The following is a 26049-nucleotide window of genomic DNA, read 5'->3' as shown; positions in this document are numbered from 1 at the left end:
TCGTCAAAGTGGACAACAGCAAATATGTTGCAAAATTAACCTGCACCAAACAAAATCACAGTACACGGACAGACGGTCTCTTTTTAAGGGTGCTATGAGTCACACTCAAATGTGTTTTCGTTAGGAATTTAAAGGGTGGCAAGTCACGCACAGTGAGACTAAAAGTAGCAGCAACCATGCATTAATTAAGTGAGTACAAATCTTTCACTGATTATTTAAAATTTGATTTCTTATTTTTTTTTGGTCCATCGTGAAAGTTACAGTGATGGAAAAAGACCTATGTGCCCAATTTGCTCATCAAAGTATGGAAGTATCTTCAAATCCCTAGGTGACGTTTAACTGTGAGCCTACTGTAGGAAAGACCGGTGAAGTTCCGGGGTAAAATAGGTCTTCAGCAACCCATGCTTGCTGTAAAAGGCGACTAACGGAATTGGGTGATAGGCTCGATGACTTGGCTCGTCGTATCCCAGTAACGTGGATCGATGCTTATGATATCAGTCACTGGATTGTCTGGTCCAGACTCGTTTATTTACAGACCGCCGTCATATAGATGGAATATTGCTGAGTGCGGCGTTAAAAAAACAACCAACCGAGCCCTGTAAACATCTTGGAAACCCCATTCCTTTATAGTCAGCCTGCAAAAAATGTCTCCAGTACAGAGCTGTAACTGATGCAGAATGAAGGACTTGGTACCGGGCCACTACACCGGAAACAATGAGAACAACGCCATTGGTATGGTCGATACAAGATTAACACATTGACCTCAACAGTTGCGATGTATTGAAGTGCTGCAAATTCAATGCCCGGTCTCCGCAACACTTAAGGTAAACGCTTAGAAACTCCTGGATGACAGGATATGCTCGTACATAATTGTATCCAAGAGAAGCAATTATCGATTAGGAATTGATTATGATTCTTGTCTAAAGGGTTTTCCTCGGTGTTTGAAGACAGAACGCCATTAAGTTGACAGTGAAACTGGTCGTTCATAAGCGTTCATCATGTCACTGGTATTCGCAATCAGCGTAAGTACCTTATGTTTCAATTGTGTGATATTCGTACAGAAACAGAGACAGTAGGTCTCTTTGTTTTTACCAATTGCTCAATATCCCTAAATGCGAGCATTTGATTATAAATTACATCAAAGAAATTGGTTCAACAAATAGATTAAATAATTATAAAACTGATGGTTGAAACATTCAAGTTACAGAGTTAGAGGCTGAAATGTATGTTACCATGTATCGTAATTTAGTTTGTTTCATCATATTAATGTCACTGCTTTACTAAGCTTGTACACCCGAGCAGATCCGGGTAAGAATATGTCTTCAGCAACCCATGCTTGCCGTAAAAGGCGACTACGCTTGTCGTAAGAGGCGACTAACGGGATCGGGTGGCCAGGCTCGCTGACTTGGTTGATGTATGTCATCGTATCCCAATTGTGTGGATCGATGCTCAAGATGTAAATCACTGGATTGTCTGGTCCAGACTTGATTTTTATACAGACCGCCGTCGTCATATAGCTGGAATATTGCTGAGTGCGGCGTAAACAACAAACAAAGTAAGCGTGTAAGCCTGAGAGATCTGACTCAGGAGGTTCCTCGATCAATACATTATCGCACTAAATTGTCATTTGGGGGTTCTTTTTATGCTATTTTCATCGTACCCTCAACTGCAAACTAAATCCCAATAAATCAAAACATGTACGCGAATTGACATCTATATGCCTAATCCTATTTTGATTAACGACCGTCTTCTTGCAAGAATGAGCGTTGTATAAAATCAATAATCACGAGAAATATCAATTATCAGGAAATTACTTGTCGCATTGATTACTTCCGATATAGATGTTTGTCCATGATTTTCAGATACTGACTTTCTTGATTGTCATGGCTTGCTCAGCTGGTGAGTATCCCAGTACAGTTGTGTAGCATAGCATGGGAAGTGATTTTGTCGTCTTTATCTTAACACGTAATTTCATCCGTCACCTGTCTGGTTTACATGTACATTTTCTAGATCTCTGAATTATGTTTAAGGGACGGGAACGATATCTTTTATGAGTGAGTTGTGTTTAATGCCGATTGAGCAATATTTCTGTTTTTAATATCTCGGCGTGTCAGCTTATAACGGGTGAGGAAAGACCGGGCTGTATCTTCAAAGGAGGTTAAAGTAGTGAAATAGAGAATCTCCCCGAGTGTCTTTTGATATCAAATATATCAACACGAGTTGATAAAAGTGGAAAAAATCCGAGGCTTGCCGAGGATTTTTGCCACTTTTATCAACGAGTGAGATTTTATTTATCATCCAACATCATTCTTCCAACTTTTTCAATTAGTAGACAGTAATTAGCAGTGACTTCAGTGTAAAAAGTACTGCTAACAGCTTCAGTAGCAGAGCCATTAGTTATGTCATTTCATTGTGACGTCACAATGGCCTGCAAAGCATTGTGATGTTATTTCATTGCAGCGATATCTACAGTGTAGATATCGCTTGATCTCATCCAAGCGATATCTCCTGTGGGAGCCAGTTTTGGATGATAAAACGTATTGTCCCCCTGAGAGGATATGTAAGACCACTTAATTCAAAGTACCTTTATTCCTACCACAGTGCTTGTCGTAAGAGGCGAGTGACGGAATAGAGTGATCAGGCTTGGTTGATGCATGTCGTCGTATCCCAATTGAGCCACCTGATCCCCAGCGAGGTGGCCTAGCTTTGGTTACTGGTGGCCTATAGCCCGTGTTTTAAAACTGTATATATGATGTTGTTATGCTCAAATATGTTTCATGAATTGTTTCCAAATATAGTATGCTCAAATATGTTTTACAACTTGTTTTTAAACAAAACTTTGCATTAATGACTAAATTGTAAATATTAACTTGGTCTCGTCGCTATATGGCTGGGATTATGCCGATGCGACGTTAAATGTTAACTTACTCACTGATTGGAGATCCGGGGTAGAATAGGTCTTCAGCAACCCAAGCTTGCCGTAAAAGGCGACTAACGGGATCGAGTGTTCAGGCTCGCTGACTATAAAAAAACATGCTCAGCAGTGAGTTGATACTTACAGGGGAAAAAATAAGTTTACGGTACTCTAACGTCAATGATCTCTCAATGTCGTAAAGCATCAACACCAAATTTGAAAACAAGCAAGAAGTTATTCACATACATATTTAAAATTTATAGGTCGTTAAGGATAGGATGCACTGTAATAATTCAAGTTACATAACGGCAATCAATAAATTGACAGACCAGACAACACAAGAATATTATGAGTATAGGTCTGTGTATCGGATAAGCGACAATCGATCGACTTCATTTGTTTGAAGGCAATATTTGTTTACTTTTCAAAAGATAAACAAACCTAGATTGATGCAATTGTATTCACAATCAAAATTATTTATAGATAGAACGTAATGCAAGCTTCTTAACGATTTGTATATTATTTTGTATTGGATTAATTAAAGGTCATAAAATAGTGACACTTCACTAACATCGATTGTGTTCTGCACATATTGTTGTCTGCTGTTGTTATGTACAACAGACAACCAGTAATGTGTTACTGAATAAGCTGTCCTTGTTGTTATGAACGTGGGTCCATTATTTAGCCGTCACGAAACACTGATGTATTGTTGAGCAGTGTCCTGTACATTCCCGTTACAGCTGTGTTCCTCTGTGCCAATAGTGAGTGAGTTGGGTTTAACGCCGCTTTTAACATTATTCCAGTTATATCGCGGCGTGTCAGCTTAATGTGGGAGGAAAGCCCGAAGTGATGCAGGTCTCAGACGTTTACCACTTCGGTGAAACCCACGAGCACGGGTATGGTGCTGACATACCTAGAAACATAATCGGGGCGAATCATAGGTTTCTGGCGTGCCCAAGGGACGCAGCGAATCGCGACGACTGGGCGACCCGTGCCCAATCTGTGCAAATATATTACTTAAACTAAAGCCCCGTGAAGATCCGGGGTAGAATAGGTCTTCAGCAACCCATGCTTGTAAGAGGCGACTAACGGGATCGGGTGGTAAGGCTCGCTGACCTGGTTGCTGCATGTCATCGTATCCCAATTGCGTGGATCGATGCTCATGATATCATTAACTGGAATGTCTGATCCAGATTCTAATATTTACATACCGCCGTCATATAGCTGGAGTGCGGCGTCTTACAAACAAACTACAATGATACTATGTATGTAGAGGAGTGGTGTTATTTCATGGAAGACAAATTAGGGATGGCAAGTAATTACGCATGGAATCAAACACTATTTTATTACATAATATATTTTATATATTAAAATAACCTTTGTTCTTTCATTACACTCAGAGTGTCGGCCGACATTGATTATTTACAGACCGCCGTCACATAGCTAGAATATTGCGGCGTTAACACTATACAAACAAACGTGAATGGAATTGTGAGACATTAAATAACACGAGCAAGGTGCCCGTCGGTCAGCAGTGTGCACAGTGAAAGGGTGGGCACTCTCATGGGGCCTAGTGGTTAAAGCGTTCGCTCGTCACGCCGAAGCCCCGGGTTCGATTCCCGACATGGGTACAAATTGTGAAGCTCATTTCTAGTGTCCCGCGCCGTGATATTGCTGGAATATTGCTAAAAGCGGCGTAAAACCATACCAACTCATCAAAGCCGTGAGATTAAACGCCCTTCACATCAAGAAATACATGGGGTCACGGTCTGACATTAAGAAAGTTTATCTACATGCCCCCACTGACGTGTTCCTGATGAAAAAGTAAGTTATTCCGTAACATAATGTTGGAGTTTTTGTCTCTCTTATTAACAAATCAGGTTTGGAGAACATATAATGGTCGTGTGCTTTTAGAGGAGACCCGTTTCCAACGTTAAGGGTTCTTGTTCTTTATAAGATAATATAATATGGTCCGACCAACCTGTGCTCCCTGCTCTATTATAATTACAATAGTGTATACCTTGGAATGTACATGTAGGGCTATGGTCTATGATATATTGGTGTTAAGGCATTTCGGTGAGACTAATTTGGGTCTGACACCTACGAATATCGAATCGAGACACGTATATCGTGTTTTGTTTCTTTTGAAAGTTTATAAACCACTTAAATGAATTATTAGCGTTTGTCACATTATCAATATGTCCAGTCTCCTAAACCACACAATCGTGATCAAGCCTTAGGTTTCATGTCTAGGTTATTTCAACAGGTCCAGTGTGTATCACAAGGACCTTAAGAGCGTTTCAATCAGAGTTTGAAAAATGTGTTGAGGTGTTTTTGTTTGGAGTATGAGGGATTGGGATGGAGAAATCATGTTTGTATTGATCCCCGCTAGGGATGCTAGACAGGATTCTCTAGGTTTTTTCCCCTTTGAGTTGGTCTATGGTCATACACATAAGGTCCTCTTGAAATTGGTAAAAGTGGTTAGACGATAATCCGTCTGCGAATTTGTTTGGCAATGTGGCTCAGATGAAGGATAGGCTCTGGCAAGCTACCAATTTAGATGAGCAACATTCGTTTACTGCTCAGTGTAAGGCAAAGGCTCACTTTGTCAAGAAGGCTCGTTCTAGACAATTTAAAGCCGGATACCAAGTAATAGTCTATCTGCCCATTCAAAGCTAGATCCTTTGTCCCTTGCGCAGATATACGTCAGGTAAATGCTGTTGGGTATATCAGCAGTATACCAGTTCGAGGCAGGAAGGTGATATATTGTCACTGACTTGTTAACTTGCTGAAAGCGTACCGAATTAGACGCGCCAAACAGACAGGTCAGTGAAGTCACCCACAAAGAAAATGATGGTCAAGTTATGGAAACCAAACTCCGTAACAGTGAAGTCCTGGCTGACTTAGAGAGCAAGGTGAAGCATCTTCCGGGTCAACAAAGCGAATCTTTGCAGAGCGTGATCACTGATCACATATGCTCCTGGTACTACCAGCGCCATGGTGTGTGCGAGTGGAGTCCCCCCTGCCCGATGGTGACCTAGCCTGGGAATCGGTTCCGTATCTATGTCGACCTGAGACAGTGAATGCTCATGTGAAAGGCGACACATCCTCTGCCACGCATCGACTCGGTCTGCATCGGCCCAGTGATTGACATGAACATCGATCTACGCATTTGGGATACGATGACATGCATCAATCAAGTCAGTCAGCCTGACCTCCTGATCCCGTTAGTCGCCTTTCGCGACAAGCATCGGTGTTCGAAGACCTATTCTAACCCGGATCTTCACGGCTCTATATTTCTCATTTATTATGCCATTGGTAATTTTTGCCATCTTTCTTATTATACATATGGTTGTAGTGAGTTAAAATATAACGTCGCATCGGCATTATTTCAGCCATATCACATATGGTTGTAAATGTTATCGGTACATTTGGATAGCTTATTTTGGTATCAACATTTCCCATATCGATAAGTTTGCTACTCGTGTTTTACTTATTACACCCCCGTTTACGAAGTAAATCGGGGGTATATAGCGTTCCGTTCGTCCGTCCGTCCGAGCTTTTGTACGGCCCATAACTTTTTAACCATGCACCCTAGCTTCACCAAACTTGCTTCACACATTTAACACAATGAGTACTTGTGCCTTTTGCTAGTTTGAAGATTCTGATTTTTTAAATTTTTGCCGTTTCCATGGACACATTAAGAAACTTAAACTTTTAGGGTGGGTGTTTTGTACGGCCCATATCTTTTTAACCATGCATCCTAGCTTCATGAAGCTTGCTACACACATTTTACCACAATGAGTACTTGTGCCTTTTGCTAGTTTGAAGATTCTGAATATTTTTATTTTTGCCGTTGCCATGGAATCATGGTGAAACATAAATTTTGGGTAGAGTTTTTGTACGATCCATGTTTACAATATTATGTATCCTAGCTCCATCAAACTTGCTACATTAACCACTATGATTTGGTTTTTAAATCTTTTATAAGATTCTGAAAGTTTTCTCTTTTGCTGTTTTCATGGAAACATGATGGAATTTAGAAATTTTGTTGACTGGTTTTGTATAGCTAATATATTTTCCAAAATTGTTTCCACACATGTAGATCATCATAAGTATCTGTGCTTTGTGTTAGTTTGAATTTATGAATTCTTTACCATCTCTGTTAAGGCTAGATGGAAATTATAAATTTATTGATTTTCTTACATGATATTGTTCCATTTTTTCCGGTTTTTATATCAACACTTTTTGGTCCTTTTGATAATTCTTCTTATGTAACTCCTCAAACAAATTTTTATTCAAAGGTGTTCATAGTGATCTACTTCCTCGTAGTGAACGCTGGTAACATGGGATATTTGGGGGGGGGGGGGGGGGGGGGGGGGGGGAGGGGGGTGTCAATTGTCACTGGAACTCAATCTTAGTTTTTAAAACATTGAAGTTAAAATCAGTTAGAAATATGTAATATTTCATTAATTAACAAACTATTTACTATTTGTTGTTGACCAGCGGGGATAACGGGGGTATGTGAGCTTTGCTCACTACTTTCTTGTTTTAGAAAGCACAATTCTGTTAGCTTCCCCGACATTGTCGTTCTCCAGGCTAGCAAAGGGAGGTTGATTTCTTCGACGTCCTTGCGACCCTTGGCGCTGCCATGTATCGACCGCCAGGATTTGCTAGACTGTTTACAGGTCGCAACCTAGTTACGCTAGGAAGTAATTATGTGTCAGTTTTTAATCTGGTACTGACTTACTTTTTCACTGAGCTAAACTTATTGACTAGGGGTATAACGTCGCAACCTAGTTACGCTAGGAAGTAATTATGTGTCAGTTTTTAATCTGGTACTGACTTACTTTTTCACTGAGCTAAACTTATTGACTAGGGTATGTTATACCCAGTTTTCTAAAAATCCGTGTATTGTATAATTTTCCCGGGATGGCCTAGTTTTGATAAAGTTGATAACTTTCAAGAGAAGATGATTGGTGTACTGGGAGAAAGGAACATGGAAATTGCCTTCTGAGAAAGTTCAAGCTCACGAAAATCAATCTCGGGCAGTAATCTCTTTGACATGATATTACTATGGTAAGATATGATGTGAAGCGAAAAGGCAATGAAAGTAAACATCTGCATTTCATTATCGACTCAAAATGATTGCTATTTACAAACGAACATACGCTATTGATGGTAAGATTGATTGCATGAGCGGCTATGCTTGGTCGTAAGAGGCAACTCACGGGATAGATCACTGGATTGTCTGGTCCAGACTTGATTAATTACAGACCGCTGTCATATAGCTGGAATAGTTTAGTGCGGCGTTAAACAACAAACAAACGAACTTTATGCAAAGATCTAAGTAAGAAACATGAGGATATGTCACTGGTCTCCCATATTTCAGGTCGGTAAATCATGATCAGTGGCTATTTGATGTTTATTGAACGATATCAGATCATTGATTTAACTGAAGCCTAAGTTACTTCTTGTCCAAATTACCTTCAGTTGTTTTGACTTTGCCAATCAAAGCAGAATTTCTGATTTATATGCATATAGAAACAGATCAGCAAGACAGGGGGAACAATTGGTTCCCATAGGGATGCCAACTTCTTGTCTTTATTTAATGCTTACCCCAACATTTTAGTTGGATGTCATCAATGACAAAAATCCGCATTTCACATTTGCTTTCATTTTAAAGAAAAGCCCTGAAGATGTAAATGTACTGTTTTTGTGTTCACCGAGGCTCATGAAACGTGTATCCTCATCTAGTAGATATACAATTCTGTCAAATGCATCAACTAGAATGACTAGTATTGAACCGCGCTGATGCAGGCGTCCTGAACCCGAAGGATTTTCCATATCACAACACATGCGATCAATGGTTTGTGTAGGTTGTGTATGTTGTAACGATATTTGCCACAGGACAGTTGTTTCTTAGGTGTTTCCTCATGATGGATATACGTAGGCGATATGAAAGTCCTACGATAAAAAAACTCCAATTTAAGAGATCCGAGTCATACATAGTATTGTTTATCTCCTAGGGGAGATACATCTTTTTGTTTACATCTGTCACTAGGCGCGTCCGTAGCTCTGGACGCTCTTGAATTATTAAAAAACCTGATCAACCATGACAGATAAATGTCATATAAACCCATATTCAGCAAGACAGCTTTCATTTCCGAAGTTGTCGTTGGGCTTCCTGGCGTCTTCATCCCAAGGGAGTTTCCATGACATGAAACCACAATGTCACAACACATGCAATCAATGGTTTGTGGTGGTTGCCTTTCCTTGGATCACTGGTTGATCATTCACACTCGAGATAACAAAGGCAATACAATTTTATGTAAGATTTATTTGTTGTTGGCGCAAACAGCCTGGATATGATTACCCTCCAGCTAAACTTGATTAAATATGTATTTGAGTGCATACTGTATAACATTTGCAAACTTAACATAAAGTGAGCCAGTTAACATGTAGCTCACCTGGCAAAAAGAAGTATGTGCAGGATATTCAATGAAAACTATCGATAAAACCCTTCCCATAGCCAAAAGTAATCTCTGCTAATAGCAGAGTCGATTGTACGATTCCGACTGTGTCATGAACATGTGTTAAGAATCACTATGAAATGGGGTTGGTTGGTTGGTCTGTTGTTTAACGCCGCACTGGGCAATATTCCAGTTATATAACGGCGGTCTGGAAATAATCGAGTCTGGACCTGACAATCCAGTGATTGATATTATGAGCATCAATCCACGCAATTGGGATCAACCAAATCAGCGAGTCTGGCCTCTTACGACAAGCATAGTCGCCTTTTTCGACAAGCATGGATGGCTGAAGACCTATTTTACCCCGGATCTTCACGGGTCTGGACAACACCATTTTGTTTACTTTTGTGGTTAGACGAGCAAATGTCTGGCGGGATCTGAGCTGCCTGATCGACCGCTTGATCGTGCTGCTCGAAACCTGGCCCACGGAAATCGCGAAAGAGAGTCTGCAATTATGTTTGCCTGGGATGGTATATGGGTCATTCCCTAATTACAGAAACGGGCTCCGTCCGTCCGTACATCCATACGTCACGTTTCGTTTCCGGAGCATAAGTCAGAAACCGTTCAATATTTTTTCATCAAACTTTGCAGGTCTGTCAAGTACATGCTGACCTGGTGCCTTTTGCTATTTAGAAATTTTAGGATTTTTTATTTTTTACGGTTCCATGGCAACAAGATGGACTTAGGTTCTTTGAGGGTAGGGTTCGTTTCCGGAGCATAACTCATAAACTGTTCAATATATTTTCATCAAACTTTGCAGGTTTGTCAGGTACATGCTGAACTGGTGCCTTTTGCTATTTAGAAATTTTAGAAATATTTATTTCTTACGTTTCCATGGCAACAAGATGGACTTAGGTTCCAAACTCTTCTTTTTTTTACAATTTCCATGACAAGTTCAACCTCGGATAAAAAAAGGTTAGGAATTGTTTAGATTTAATTATGTCATAAATTCTGCAACAGGGGCGGGGGATATAGCCACGTTAGTAGCAAACTCTTGTTATGTAACATTTTGGCCTATGAAAAAACTACAAATCTGAAATGTTTTTATCGAGCAGATAAACAACATAACAATTACTGAATACAAGGGTAAAGCGTGCAGGCTTAATGTGTCTTATTTTCCTTTTTGCATCTCTGTAAAAAAATGTCTGTTGTTACCTTGCATAAAATTTAGTTTTTGTCACAAAAAAATAAATATAAAATGAATAAAATATATGATATGGTTGTTGCATTTTGGCATAGTTCAAATACCAACAGCTATAACATTTCATTTATTGGTTTTACTAAATTATTAGACTGTAAATATATGCATACTATGGAAGTATTTGCAGAAAGATATACGGTAAACTTGTCTGCTGCTTACATTATTCTATAAGGTAATAATAGTTATTAAACTCATTTTATTAATTATACATTTATTTGTCAGCAGAGTTGAAACAATAATTACTTTGGAGATGGCAGAAACCTGGTGACACGAAAGACAACATGGTAACAGGAAAGGCAAAATATTTTGTAATTGCCAAAACTATAATAACTATTTCTGTGTTGGTAGTTTCAGAAACAAAGGTAGTTAAAATATGGAAACTCAATGAATGTACATATCAAAGTGTTAGGTTTAATTTGTATGAGACACTAGTTAAATAAAATCGGTTTGGTAACAGCACAGACAGACAAAAATTTATAAACAAATCTTATGTGGCATTGCTCATCTCAAAAATAGAACTTGATCAGAAAGTATACCAACAACCTTAATAACACTTCTTTAGGTTAATGTTACTTATGCCAAGCAAAAACCTGTAAGGAAATGAGAATAGTCAACTTTCAAAACTGCAATAGTAACAGCACAGACAAAGTCTGATAACAAATTTGCACTTTTACCAAATAATAGCATTATAACTTCTTTGATAGGCATTTAGAAGTTGGAGTACTAAGTAAGGATAAGAATTTATGGATGAACAACTTCTTTATAACAATTAAATAGAGACGTTTCGGTGTAGGTTCTAACACCGTCACTCTTAAATTGTAATAAAGAAGTTGTTCATCCATAAATTCTTATCCTTACTTAATAGCATTATATGAGAACATTCAGTAAATCATTCATGTGCACATATAAACACAGGTTATTGTTTGCCATGAATTGTTTCCAAAATATCTTCCCACAAAGAAGGACCAACACAATAGTGAGAGGACAGTGATATTTTGGAAGGCTCTGGTATCAAGCTAACAATGTCCTCAAAATGGTACCAGCATTTATCTTTGATTTGCATTCCACTGCTTTCACACTTTACGCATACATTCCTCAAAAACTTCATCTGACTCTATATCATCAACATAACCAGGATATGGTATGTTATCATACATAACAACAACAAATTTCACCAGGCATTCATTTATCTCAACTGGCTGATGTATTTCCTTTTGTCTTTCCATCTTATCTTTGTCTGAACTTTGTACTATTTCCTTGTCTCTTGGTAAATCTCATCATCATTCAGACTCTCCATTCTGTCAGCACACACCTCCACTTCTCTCTTTCCCCCACTCTGACTCTCCATTCCGTCAGCACACACCTCCACTTCTCTCTTTCCCCCACTCTGACTCTCCATTCCGTCAGCACACACCTCCACTTCTCTCTTTCCCCCACTCTGACTCTCCATTCTGTCAGCACACACCTCCACTTCTCTCTTTCCCCGACTCTGACTCTCCATTCCGTCAGCACACACCTCCACTTCTCTCTTTCCCCCACTCTGACTCTCCATTCCGTCAGCACACACCTCCACTTCTCTCTTTCCCCCACTCTGACTCTCCATTCCGTCAGCACACACCTCCACTTCTCTCTTTCCCCCACTCAGACTCTCCATTCTGTCAGTATAGTACACACCTCCACTTCTCTCTTTCCCCCACTAAAACTCTCCATTCCGTCAGCACACACCTCCACTTCTCTCTTTCCCCCACTCAGACTCTCCATTCTGTCAGTATAGTACACACCTCCACTTCTCTCTTTCCCCCACTCAGACTCTCCATTCTGTCAGTATAGTACACACCTCCACTTCTCTCTTTCCCCCACTCAAACTCTCCATTCCGTCAGCACACACCTCCACTTCTCTCTTTCCCCCACTCAAACTCTCCATTCCGTCAGCACACACCTCCACTTCTCTCTTTCCCCCACTCGACCCGTGAAGATTCCGGGGTAGAATAGGTCTTTGAATTAAACCTTGGAACTGATAACCATAAGACTTACAAACACTCGATTTTCCACCAAACTTTGACACAACTTCACTTGATTGTCACCCACTACTAATTTACTTTATAAAAGACCGGTTGCTAAGCATCAAGGTCAGTTAACTCTAATCCTCACAGCCGCCTCCGTGGTCTTGTGGTTGAGCGTCCGACCGGAGAGCGGAAGGTCCGGGGTTCGATCCCCGGCCGCGTCATACCAAAAGACGTTAAAAGATGGTACTTGTTGTTACCCTGTCTGGCGCTCGACATTAAGGGGCTAAAACAAGGACTGGTCGGCTCGGAGTCAGTATACTGTGTCTGAGTGGGGTATTCATGTTAAACTGCGGCATGGTATCTCAGTGAGCTAGCACTATAAATCGGCATCAGTCCGGACTAGTACAAGCAGCCACAGACACACACGTGCATGCCCGTCGCTATATAAGTGCAATAATCTTGGACGCGACGTTAAACCCAATTTCACCTCACCTCTAATCCTCACACGGCTGCGGTCGCGTGTTTCGATGACTCACTCGCATGATATGGTAAATACAATCGAAACTATCGATATTCTTAACTAGAATCAATACTATTGATCAGAAACCGATTTAACAATCGATTTATTGACTTTAAGTGCTTACCAATAACATGTTAAAGGTGACTATGCTTGTCGTAAAGAGCGACTAACGGGATCGGGTGGTCAGGCTCGCTGACTTGGTTAATGCATGTCATCGATCCCAATTGCGTGGATCGATGCTCATGGTATTATTGACTGGATTTTCTGGTCCAGACTCGATTATTTACAGACCGCCGTCATATAGCTGGAATATTGCCGAGTGCGGCGTTAAACATCAAACCAACCAACCAAAGCTTACCAATAGCAGTATATATAAATATTTCGATTTATCCTGACACCCCTATTGCTTATGAACATGAAAGTAAATGGGGGAATACATGTGCGAGGTGACTTTTGCCTGTAAAAAGTAGAAAAACTTATAGAGTGAATTAATGGTTGGATATAGAATAAATGCGAATTACTGCTAAATGTTAGTAATGACATTTGCATGGCTGGCGAGTAAGAGTTCCTGTACATAATCGGCAATCCAGTGGGTGATGGTATGAGCAACGACCAAGCCGTCCAGGTACGCCCCTTGAAGATCCGGGGTAGAACAGATATTCAGCAACCCATTCTTACCATACTAGGCGACTTGGCTTGTCGTAAGAGACCACTAACGGGATCGGCTGGTCAGGCTTACTGACTTGGTTGATGCATGTCATCGTATCTCAATTGCGTGGATCGATGCTCATGATATCCATCACTGAATTGTCTAGCCCAAGCTCGATTATTTACAGACCGCCATCATATAGCTGGAATATTGTTGAGAGCGGCGGTAAACAAACAAACAAACAATCGGCAAACCACTTGTTGATGGTACGGGCAACGAAGTTGGCGGGGGATATAGAAATGGGTTCCGTGTGTGTGTGTGTGTGTGTGTGTGTGTGTGTGTGTGTGTGTGCGCGCGCGCGTCTCGAAATCGTTTCCGGAGCATAACTCAGAAACCGTTAAATATTTCTCTACGAAACTTTGCATGTCTATCAGACTCATGCTGAACTGGAGCCTTTTTGATTACGTTTCCATGGCAACAAGTTGGACTTAGGTTCTATAAGATGGTGTTCGTTTCCGGAGCGTAACTCAAAAACCGTTAAATACTTTCTTACAAAACTTAAACTGGTGCCATTTGATATTAAGGAGTTTTAGAAATGTATTTTAGAATTTCCATTGCAGCTATTTTGACATGGGCTAAGCGAAATGTTGGGTCAGTTACCTGGTTTGGGACCATAGCGTGTTAACATTGGCTTGGGGATATAGATGACTTCGTCGGCTATACATTTGTTCAACATAATAATGAAGTGAAATACTAATCCTCTTAAATCTTATTGCAGAATATATTTATAGATTGATTAACACAAACAAACATCAAATGCATTTCTCTTTCACAGAATATATGGATCAGCGTGGACGAGAGTTTCTACTTGGATTTCCGCTCTGGCCTAATGCGTCCCAAAGTGGCTCAGTTCGACTGCATGTACGAGGGCCGAAATACACCAACCTTACAATTGAAATGGTCGGGTCCGGGGAAATTAACAATTATACCATTGGGCTTTCAGAAAATCTCACAATCCACCTACCGACAAATGTTGAATACAATGGATCAGAAACACCTCATAATAATAGTGTCCGAGTTTTGAGCACTGCTGAAATATATGTTTATGTCATTCGTGGAGTTTCGGGGGCTTATTTTGCAGTACCAAAACTGTCACACTGGTCAAAAAAATTCTACGTTGTGTCCCACTCTCCATCAGGTGGTGGATACTCCTACTTTTCTATCATAGGGTATGAAGAAGCAAACGTCGAGATTATTTTCAGAACGGAACTAAACTGTGGGTCACTCTCCATAACTCCTCACGTACCAATACGTGTTAGAATCTTGCCCATGCAAATGTGGAGTATATACTGTTCTCAAGATTTGACAGGAACGTACATTAAAAGCCCAAAGCCAATATCCGTCCTCTCTGGTACAACCTTTCCGGAAGCTGCGTATGGGGGGAAATTTGTAGAAGAAATGTTACTACCTAAAGGTTTCTTTGGGAGCAACTTTGTTCTTCCAACCATTTCAGGTGAAACTGCGGTTTTGAGAATCGTCGCATCAGAAAATGATACGGCCATATACGCTGAGGGGGGCCTATATTGTTATATGGGAGCTGGTGACTACGTGGATGTGGTCACGGACGACGAAGATGTGCACTGTCTTAAAGGCACACGTCCAATCCAGGTAGTGTTGTTAGGGAAGCGAGCAAATGGCAGCTCCCACAGTGTGGATGGCTTTCAAGGGGAGCTGGTCATGGCAGCCGTACCTCCTGTTGAACGTTTTCAGATTCACGACAAAATTGATATATTTTCTGTTGCTGGTGATGGACTTATTAGCCAGGTGATGTTTTTCTTTGAAAATGACACTGACATCGAGATTGGAGGAACTGCAAGTTCTTTCTTTGAATATTCTGAATGTTGTAACCATGTGATATCCTACTTAGTGGATAGTCAACAGACCATGCTGGTCATGCCAAAGAACTTCTCTGTTGGAGTCATGCAGCTGGCTACTTCCGGGAGCAAAGGATTCGGGCTGACGATGGGGTGGTCTTTTGGTGAGTTTTCAATCTGAGCTATACACATGCATAACTTTACATCTTATGTAGTGAGTGAGTGAGTGAGTATGGTTTTACGCCCTTTTAGCAACATTCCAGCAATGGGGACGGCAATGGGTGTCACGGCAGGGGACACCAGAAATGGGCTTCACACATTGTACCCATGACGGGATTTGAACCCGGGTCATCGGCGTGACGAGCGAACGCTTTAACCACTAGGCTACTCGACCGCCCCTAACAGCTGATGAAAATGAACGTACAATAACAATACAACAATTGAATAAGGGAAATGACTAAGGCATTTTGAAAAAAACATTATTACAAATACAACAGAACATATTCTGTACAAAAGAATCAAATTTGACATAATTCTCGACAGCTATTATCAATTTTATGGTGTGTACATCAGATGTGTCTGTTTTTCAGATCCTCCATTTTGTCCCAGGAGATCTGGATTCACGTACTTCAACACCTCAGGGCTCTGTATTAAGGCATTCACCAAACCGGCCACGTGGATGGAGGCCCGTACCTTATGTTGGGATCAGAGGTTACGCCTCGTTGCTCTTGACACACAGGCTAAGATCGACAGCATCAAACAATCCCTGAATGACAAGCTTAGCGGTGTGTATCATAATGAGATTCAGTCACGTTTTGTGTTCGTATTTGATCCAGCTTTTGCAGGTGTAGAGGAGAACAATATTTTCTCTGTGAGTAAGATTTCCAATCAGAGAACGTTTTTCAAAATCAACATCCAGGTTCTGCCGAATTAAACCCTACAGAGCTTTTAAAGCATCACGATGCCAGGTGGTTCAAGGATTTCCTGCACATTATTTTAACCTTATAGCTCCGCTAAATATGCCTTGATCAAGTTCAAAACGCATACATCAACACTCACCATAACGTAGCATCCACTGGCCAGATTTGCTAGTTGCTACTGGCATCAAAATCGGCATGTTCTATGAACTTAAATGATAATTGTCAAAAGTTTAAATATTTCAGAACACTTATCACCCGATATTGGATTGGTGGAATTGATGCTAAACTTAAACCACAAACTTCGCCCTTATTTCCAAAACACACTATTGTGAACTATATTCGATGTCTGGAAAATATGGACAAAATATAGATATTAAAAATAACACTATTTCTCCACAGAACACTCGTTTTCAATTGGTCTGCACGCGTTCTCGGTGCTGTTTAACATGAACGCGTACAAGTGGATCGACGGGGGATCTCTTGGTAATGCTCAGGACTGGCTGCCGCAGCAACCACATAACTTCAGTTCGTGTGTCCGGTTGACCTCAAAGGACAAGAACGTTGGGTGGGAGAGCGTCCTTTGTGACGTTACATCCGGCTATGTCTGTGAGATGGTGCTAGCACAGACACAAGATGTCCAACTTTTTTCGGGAGAATGCCAGTGTACGTACATAATATTTGCATAATATTACCCATGTAGTGTTTGTTTGTTTGTTGTTTAAGGCCGCACTCAGTATTATTCCAGCTATATGACGGCGGTCTGTAAATAATCGAGTCTGGACCAGACAATCCAGCGATTTACATCATGAGCACCGATCCACACAATTGGGATACGATGACATGCAGCAACCCAGGCTTGTAAGAGGAGACAGGCTAGGTCAGAACGGTTGACGCAGTCGATGGCGTGTGATCGTATAACAACGGCGTGGGACGTTCCGATAATATAGATCACTTGTTTGTCTGGTCCAAATCCGTCATGTACATGAATATTGCAGAGTGCATTAAAGAACACACAAACAATTAGATTTATTTTTGCTCGTTGAATGTCAATTCAAAATGATGACATAGGACGTTATGATACTCACCTGAAATGGGGCCGATGCGAAGATAAATGTTAACTCGCTCACAGATAGTCACTTCTGTCATGCTCAATATACAACTGCTACTGTCAGGTATGCACACTATGAAAGTCCATGTAGTATATTTTATGCAAGTCTATATGTAAATACCTATGTTACTAGACTCCCACCCAGGATGCCCCACGGCTGACGGTTACACCTACATATACGAGGCCGAGCTCTGTGTCAAGCATCACCCTCAGCCCAAGACGTGGATCAACGCTGCTGCTGCGTGTCGTGCTGATGGAGACCGCCTCGTCACGGTGGACAGTGACTCGAAACAACACTATCTGCACAGAGTATATCGACATATTTGTGAGTTCAATATGTCATGGTCCAGTATATTACCATCAAGATAATTAAGGTTAACAAACAAAAGTATTACTCAGTATTTAGTATTATCATGTAACGAGCGACCTGTGAAGATCCGGAGTAGAAGAAGTATTCAGCAACACATGCTTTCCGTAAAAGGCCACTAACGGTATCGGGTGGTCAGGCTCACTGGCTTGGTTGATTGATACATGTCAGTCAATCTTTATTCATGGTACTGATGCGACCAAAGCTATATAGTACATTGTCTGGGGCGTGTTACAAATTCACACATTTTCTTAGTTTCATAGCATGATACCTGGACATTGATCACTTTCTCATAGTTTCTGTACAATCACAAGTCATTAATTTACAAAAAAATTGTTACCGTTTGGGTTGTGGTAGAAATTGCTATTTAGATATTTTGCTCTTAAATCATAATACACTGGTGATACACATAAAAAATGATAATCATCTTCAATTGATTAACTTGACCCAGTATTTAATAAACTTTAAAAAACTATTGATATGCATGGGAAACTTTCCGCATTCACCATATACCCTTGAGTTTTCTGTGCTAGATTCTACACCCAAGAACTTTTTACATGCATATAAACGTATTTTTTCATTAACATCCAACTGTTCTAGGCCCCAAATTTCTGATCCATACAATAGAATCGGGCTTATTTCTATATCAAATATACACAAAGATAAAAATTAAGCACACTCTAATATATTTCGTTATTGTTTGGTACCAATATTTGTAACATTCATGAAAAATATCATAACGGGAAGAATTATGTTTCCTCAAGATGATGTAATCAGTCATGCGTGACGAAAGCTCACGTGCCATACATTGTATGTCCGTGCAGCATGCTACCCTAGAGTATCTCTAAAAGCAGTATATCCAAACGTTAAAATTGCTTTCTTAAGCTCGGTTTTAAACAGCTATTCCATGACATTGTGTGACCATGACACGAGGGCGATTATCAAACGCCACAAGATGGCAAATAATCGGCCTGCATAACGCAGGAATGGTCGGTCCATTGGTCGGAATTTGGGGTATCATCACACTGTCGTAAGCCGTTTAGTCGAGAAACATGCTCAGACCGGTGATGTTCAGGACCGTCCTAGATCCGGAAGACCTCCTGTGATGACACATCACGAAGACAGGGACCATCTTCGTCTCATACGCCGAGAACCCATTTAACAAGTACTCGTCTGAAACAGCTGTGGTTGCCCAATCGTCGTTTCAGCACCAGAACCGTCAGGAACCGACTGAAAGCAGCAGGACTGAGGGCGAGACGAGTCATAAAGCATCCCTTGTTGAGAGATAACCACAAAGTTGCTCGTTTAGCATGGTGTATTGCGCGACAGAACTGGAATCTGAGAATCCATTGGTCAGACGAAAGTCGCTTTCTGCTCCACGTCACAGATGAAAGAACGAGAGTTTGGAGGCACCTGAAGACGGCCTACACCCCCAGGAACATTAAACCGACTGGTGCATACGGCGAGGGCTCGGTAATGGTTTAGGGGTGTATCTCTCATGATTGCAGGTTGGATTTGGTCACAATAAAGGGCAACTTTACAGGGGCTCAGTACATCCGGGACGTTTTGAGGCCAGTCGTCGTTCCTCATTTTGACAACCACCCTCTTGCTCCTCGACCTCAGTACATGGATGACAATACCAGGCCTCGTCGTTCGCATGCAGTCGTGGATTACATGAGGGCCAATGCAATAACGACTCTACCCTGGCAAGCAATGAGCCCAGATTTGACCTCCCTTGAACATGTTTGGGATATTCTGCGGCTGCGCATACAGGCACGTGATCCTCCTTTCCGCCAATTGGAAGCAGCATTGCATAAGGAGTGGTTGTTGTTGACCCATCAACAGATCGAACGTCTGACTGGAGGCATGAGACGTATGGTGGAATGCGTCATCCGGGCATGTGGAAACATCAAATGTAACTCGTTTACTTAATCCTGCAGCTCCATACGTTTTTTAAGGTACTGTCTGAGGTAAAAAACAGTACCTGTGTTACCATGATGTTTTTGTCAGTAAATTTCAGTCACAACTCACCAACATCTTCTTTATTTGTTGTTAAATGTTTGTCCTATCCGGTGACATTGGTATCGCTCAGCTCCTGTGGTCAGTCATCCCATGCCATGATTTTTGCCATTTGTCATTTTTCAGAAATAGGGGTGTGCTTAACTTTTTTCTTTGTGTATATTTTAAAGTAAACATCATATGTAATATTGTCCAGAGATCTAAGACTTTTAATTACGAGTAGTTACATAAACGTCCATCATGTTCCAGCACCAAAGTACTTCATAGGCAGCTTCTGGCGTAACTTGACCACTGGGCAGTGGGTGTGGACGAACTGCTCCCCACTGACCTATACCAATTGGGATGCTGGTGAACCCCAGGACAACGACGGTCATTGTGTGCTGACCTTCCCAAGCGGTTTCTGGCACGACGTCCAATGTGGTGAAGTCATGCCGTTTATATGTGAAAGATCTCTGTCAACTACAGATGATGGTGACATGTGCGAAGGTAACATTGTACAGATCTTTGTCTCCATGGCAATCGAATTACTCGATGCCTTAATGGGGGTACCGGCTCAGAACAGGTCCCCAGCAACCTGTGGTTGTCATAACTGGCGACTTTAGGTAGTCAGGCTCGGTTATTTGTTCGCTACCGATCGCATGAATCGTGGTCATTATATCATAATACTCAATTGTCCGATCAAGACTCGTCATATAGCTGGAATATTGCTGAAAGTTGCGTAAAACACTTTCAGATACCATTTTATTTTGTATGAGCAAAAAATATATTCATGTCCCATCAGGTATGTCTTCTTGATACTCATATAATTTATGTGGATTAATGTCTTGTATGTTGTTCTTCGAGAACGCCTCGTGTAATCACTTTTTTCTGAAATATATTTAAGATAGCATTCAAAAAGCTGTCAGGGAGCATCCATTTGATTTGTATCGGGTGGAAGTTTTGTTTAGAACAATCGATTTTACTCCCCAACTATATCCAACATACTATTTATTTACGGAGCACCATAAAATAATCAATTAATTTCCACTATTAACACACAAAAACGAAAAATGTTAATTCAAAGAAACTAATATTATGTAGACCACTGCCAACAAACTATTCATTTGGAGCATATTTCTGAAGACACTATTCATTTAAAGATTATCTTACATCCTCCACCCCACCCCCATATAGAAATCAAATGGATGTTCCCAACATAATGAATTTCATAATTCTCTTCAGAAATGTCATCATTATTTTCGTCTTCGATGCTGATAACGACATCACTGCTGCAGTCATCATCTTCGTCGGTACTTGTCTCCGAACCGTCTCCAACCCTCCAAGCTACTCTTTCACCGCACTCAGGCGACAGTAATGTTGTCTCAACTGAGACAGGAGAGTCATCGACATCGGAGATCGACTTGATTTCACCAGTGGGGTTGTCTTTTGGTGACACTCTATCGTCAACATTTTCAACCGATACCCCACTCGTCACCAGTCAGACTACAAGGGCATCGTATGGTGACACAGTGTCATTAACACCTTCAAACGATATGTCATCAACCACCAACACAGACGTCATTCCCAGCAGGAACAGTTCTGAAGTTTCCGAAACATTTGTGGAGTCATCCTTTTACGATAGTGGCAATGCCATCATGCCATCAACCACATTCTCTCTCCTAGAGTCCCACGAAACTTATGTATCTCATAAAAGTACAGGGTCCCAAGACAATTTGGGACTCAATGAAAGCTCAGGACCCAATTTGAGTTCAGATTCCTCCACATTAGAATCACCAATGTCAAGATGGGATACTGACCCTGTGTCGAGCAGCATAATCTCAAATACTTCTCAAGAAATGCAAGCAGATATTTCATCGGTTAATGGTTCTGAGACAGGTGTGACTGAAAGCTTGGAAACTCAAAGCGTACATCATACGTCCTCTTACACTGGCGAATCACCAGCATTTACAGAAAGCCTCACTTACACCACAACCCTCATCCCAGATTCAAACCGTGAGCGAGTTGTCTATCAGATTTGCAGGTGTTCCTGTATTCCGGAGAACCGACTCGATGACCTCTTGACTCATTCAGTCCACGCAAAAAAGAAGGCGATTAGGGAAAACCTGCTTCTTGATAAAAGAAACTTGACGAAGACCATCATAAAATACACCAGTGCTACCGATGATCGAACCTCATCCACCAGCATCGGTGCTTCTGGGTTGGTGTTGATTGTTTTCACAGTTCTGCTAATACTTTCTTCCGATGTTCTTACTTTCTTTCAAAACAGACCATATGAAAGACAAAAGCATCAAGAGTAGAGATGCCATTTTTTGGTATGTACTCGTTCAGGTTGCGTGTTTGATAAGTATAATATATATTTTTTGAATATTGACTTACATCGTATTAGGATTTGGAATTACTCAAGTAGCACTGAAAACATAAATTAAAGTCTGATATACAAGTAGTAGTTAATACGTTGCAAGTGAACATATGATACTATATGACATTTAACTGAAACAATGTATACATTTCAAAGATGAATTGTACAATGGATAGAGATTTATTTCACAGTAGAAACATGATTCGAGGCAAACAGGTGTGATTTTCACACAATTAATACAATGTTTTGCCTTTTGTGCCCAGTGGAGTCTGTTTCGGTGGATAATCAATACTGATTATTCTCTAGCGTTGCCGTTTTGAATATAATGTATCTCCTAATTGATATAAATCACCATTGTTGCCTTCTTTTGTATTGTATTATAACGGGAGTCAAGTCAATTGATTTTAACATGTGCATATTAATGTTTTGAATACATTCGCATACACCTATTTGTACTTTATAACACTTTTTTTGTAAATACAGTCTAGTTGTCGTGACAATGAAAACCACCTGAGGATAAGTACATGTATGTTAAACATTCCCGACTAGAAATCTGGCCCTGATAACCAAACACCATCGCGGAACTTTGCAATGTCAGTGACGTAGCCCATCGATTTAAAGCCATCACACACACACGCCTTAAGACAAATGTTCCTGTTTTCGCAATATATACACTCAGTTAATTCTCATGCACTGACGTATATTTAACCTTTTGCACTTTGACATGAATTTACAATCCATCAAAATGCATATTCTCACACTATAAGCGTGACGTCACCTCTTCAGAAAAAAACATAACCTTATGAGTGAGTGAGTTAATATTAACTGTCGCATCGGCACTATTACAGCAAGAACAACTTTTTATATCTCCACTCATGTCATAAATGCAAAATTGTATTTAAAAGCAAATTTGCCAAACATATTTCAGCATAACAATATTTTTTACAGCCCTTGAAAACACGAGCTATAAGTCACGAGCAACAAAAGCTAGGAAAACCTCGCTGGTGATTCGCGATGCCATGACATTCATTATCCACTAACAGGCGCCAATCCACTTTCGTTAACTTTCAAGACTATTTTTTAAATTAAAGTTAGATAGTACCAAATTATGAAAAGTTTCGCAAAAGAAATTGCCTTACCAATGTAACGTATCTGTTACTAAAGTACTCACGGAAATGAAAAAAACCCTGTTTTTTCGATCTCAGATTTTAAATAAATGCAGTTAATATACAAAATGTATAAATATTCAAACAACTCAATTAGTGCTTATTGGGCCTTGGCACAAATACAGCGTATCAAAGGTTTTTATGTCCTTTTACACGTAAAAGTGTCTGAACAAAACAGACTATTGTGAAACTGAGCATAACCAGGTGTTAGTAGATCAAGGTGAATGTCCATGACCTATGACACCTTGACGACAGGTGAAAACAGGTGCTTGAAACCCACGTGCATGTGATTTGTCAGTGGTTAGTGATTTGTGAGTGGCATTGTGGGATAGTGAATCATCGTCAAAATATAAGAACGTAAAAGTAACATATTCCCTTCTCAAACAACAACTTACATGTCATTATTATTATGTACATAAACATAGCTGTTATTTTTATTGTTGTTTTGATAACTTTTTCCAGGCTAATTTGCATAATGCCTATAGCCTGATTCTGCCCTGGGTTTTATTTTTGAATGTTGAAAGTGCCTACAAATAACCTCCTGTAAAGTACATTTTGTATTGAGCACTGAGATAATACTAGCAAATCCAGACTAGTACTTTTCCAGTTGTTTTGTTATTTCGTATTTACATCTACATGTACGTAATGCTTTGTGTCGATTATTAAATCCAGTAAAACAGGGTTTTTTTCATTTCCATGAGTACTTTATTTGGATTCCTTGTTACCAACTAAACTATTCAAACACTAAATGTTGTCAACGAACAGAACAAATAGTATTTTTCATTACCACAAATTTGTTATGTGTCTTTTTTTGCTTAGGACTAAGGTGTGATAGCGTATCTGTTCCAAAAACCGTTGTCACCGGGTCGTAAAACCAGTCAAATCACGGACTAGTTACTTCACCGCTTCTCTCTTAATTGTCCGGCTTCCGTCACCACTCGTCAAAGTCCGGCGGTCATCGTTGTCCAGTAGCTTTACAAATTGTTTTCGTAACTTTGATTTGGACGTAGAAGCGCGATTTCCTTGTATTTGCCCCAATGGTTGTACATATCTGGTTGTAAATATGTAGCGGTACCGTTGGATAACTTATGTTCAGCTTTATTTTTTTGTACTTACACCTTCAGTATTGGTTTGGTAGTGTTTGCTATTCCTGTTTTCCCTAGGTAAGGTTGTATTTATTTATTTGTTTGTTGTTTAACGCCGCACTCAGCAATATACCAGCTTTATGACGGCGCTCTGTAAATAATCGAGTCTGGATCAGACAATCCAGTGATTGACATCATGAACATCGATTCACGCAATTGGGATCGATGACATGCATCAACCAAGTCAGCGAGTCTGACTACCCGATACAAACTACACAACATGTTTTTATAACTGTAACGCATCTATTCACATGTGCTGTCAATGTTTATCTTATTAAAGCAAAAGATCATGTTGACGGATTCAGTCGGAGAGCCCGTAAATATCGAGGTTGCATGATAAGAAAACACATTCCGAATGGCACTTTCTTTATCAGGTAAGCGACGCCCTGATTGGGTGGATGAAAGGTCATTCTGACGTGACCCGCAATGGCATGTCCTCAGATCATTGTTTAGCAGTAGCGAGAACTACGATCTGATATTAATGAGATTGACTATAGTTATCACTGCTTTTCAGCTTACTGAAGAAAAATGGAAATTTACCAGAACAAGATAACATAAAAGAAACAATTATGTACAGAATAACATACGTAATACAAAGAATTAAAGTTATGTAACCTATCTTTTCTCTCTGTTCATTTATATTTCCCATTCTTTTCTTTCTTTCTGTTCTGTTCATCTTAAATACAATGTTTAGAATATTTACATTGTGTAAATATCTAGGAGATGGTGTCCTAAGTTGAAGCACTTGTACCCAATCCAATTCATTTCCTTTGTGAATAAAATATGTTTAAACCGAAGAAACAGGTATTTGTGTATTCAATAAATAAAAGCGATTAACTCGTTTTCATAGACACAAAAAATCTCTGCTAAAATGAGAGTCTATTGTATGATTCCTAGCATGTGTTTATGAATCAATATCACATAGTCATGATACCAGGTGTTCGCAGACCCGTGAAGATTCCGGGGTAGAATAGGTCTTCAGCAACCCATGCTTGCCGTAAAAGGCGATTATGCTTGTTGTAAAAGGCGATCGGGTGGTCAGGCTCGCTGACTTGGTTGATACATGTCATCGATCCCAATTGCGTGGATCGATGCTCATGATATCAATCACTGGATTGTCTGGTCCAGACTCAAAATTTACAGACCACCGTCATATAGCTGGAAGATTGCTGAGTGCGGCGTTAAACAACAAACCAACCAACCAAACCACTGTGACCAGCTATGGCGGTGTCTGGCAGCCATATCTACACTACACTACCCTACCTCTT

The 26049-nt window shown here is 40.3% G+C and overlaps 1 protein-coding gene across 1 annotated transcript; it reads left to right on the top strand.

Moving 5' to 3' along the window:
- Positions 1 to 962: 962 nt before the first annotated feature.
- Positions 963 to 23715, top strand: LOC124146981. The gene is made up of 8 exons (XM_046517570.2): positions 963 to 1022; positions 1863 to 1899; positions 14659 to 15861; positions 16288 to 16482; positions 17017 to 17280; positions 17859 to 18050; positions 20361 to 20597; positions 21333 to 23715. Exons 1-8 carry the CDS (start codon positions 999 to 1001, stop codon positions 22406 to 22408), a joined length of 3228 nt encoding a protein of 1075 aa, XP_046373526.2. The 5' UTR covers positions 963 to 998; the 3' UTR covers positions 22409 to 23715.
- Positions 23716 to 26049: the final 2334 nt, after the last annotated feature.

This window comes from Haliotis rufescens, unplaced genomic scaffold (genome assembly GCF_023055435.1).
Source record: "Haliotis rufescens isolate VD_foot unplaced genomic scaffold, xgHalRufe1.0.p SCAF_7, whole genome shotgun sequence".
Classification (NCBI taxonomy): domain Eukaryota; kingdom Metazoa; phylum Mollusca; class Gastropoda; order Lepetellida; family Haliotidae; genus Haliotis; species Haliotis rufescens.
The sequence above is the reverse complement of the archived record's forward strand: the minus strand, read 5'-3'. Positions and strand labels throughout refer to the sequence as shown.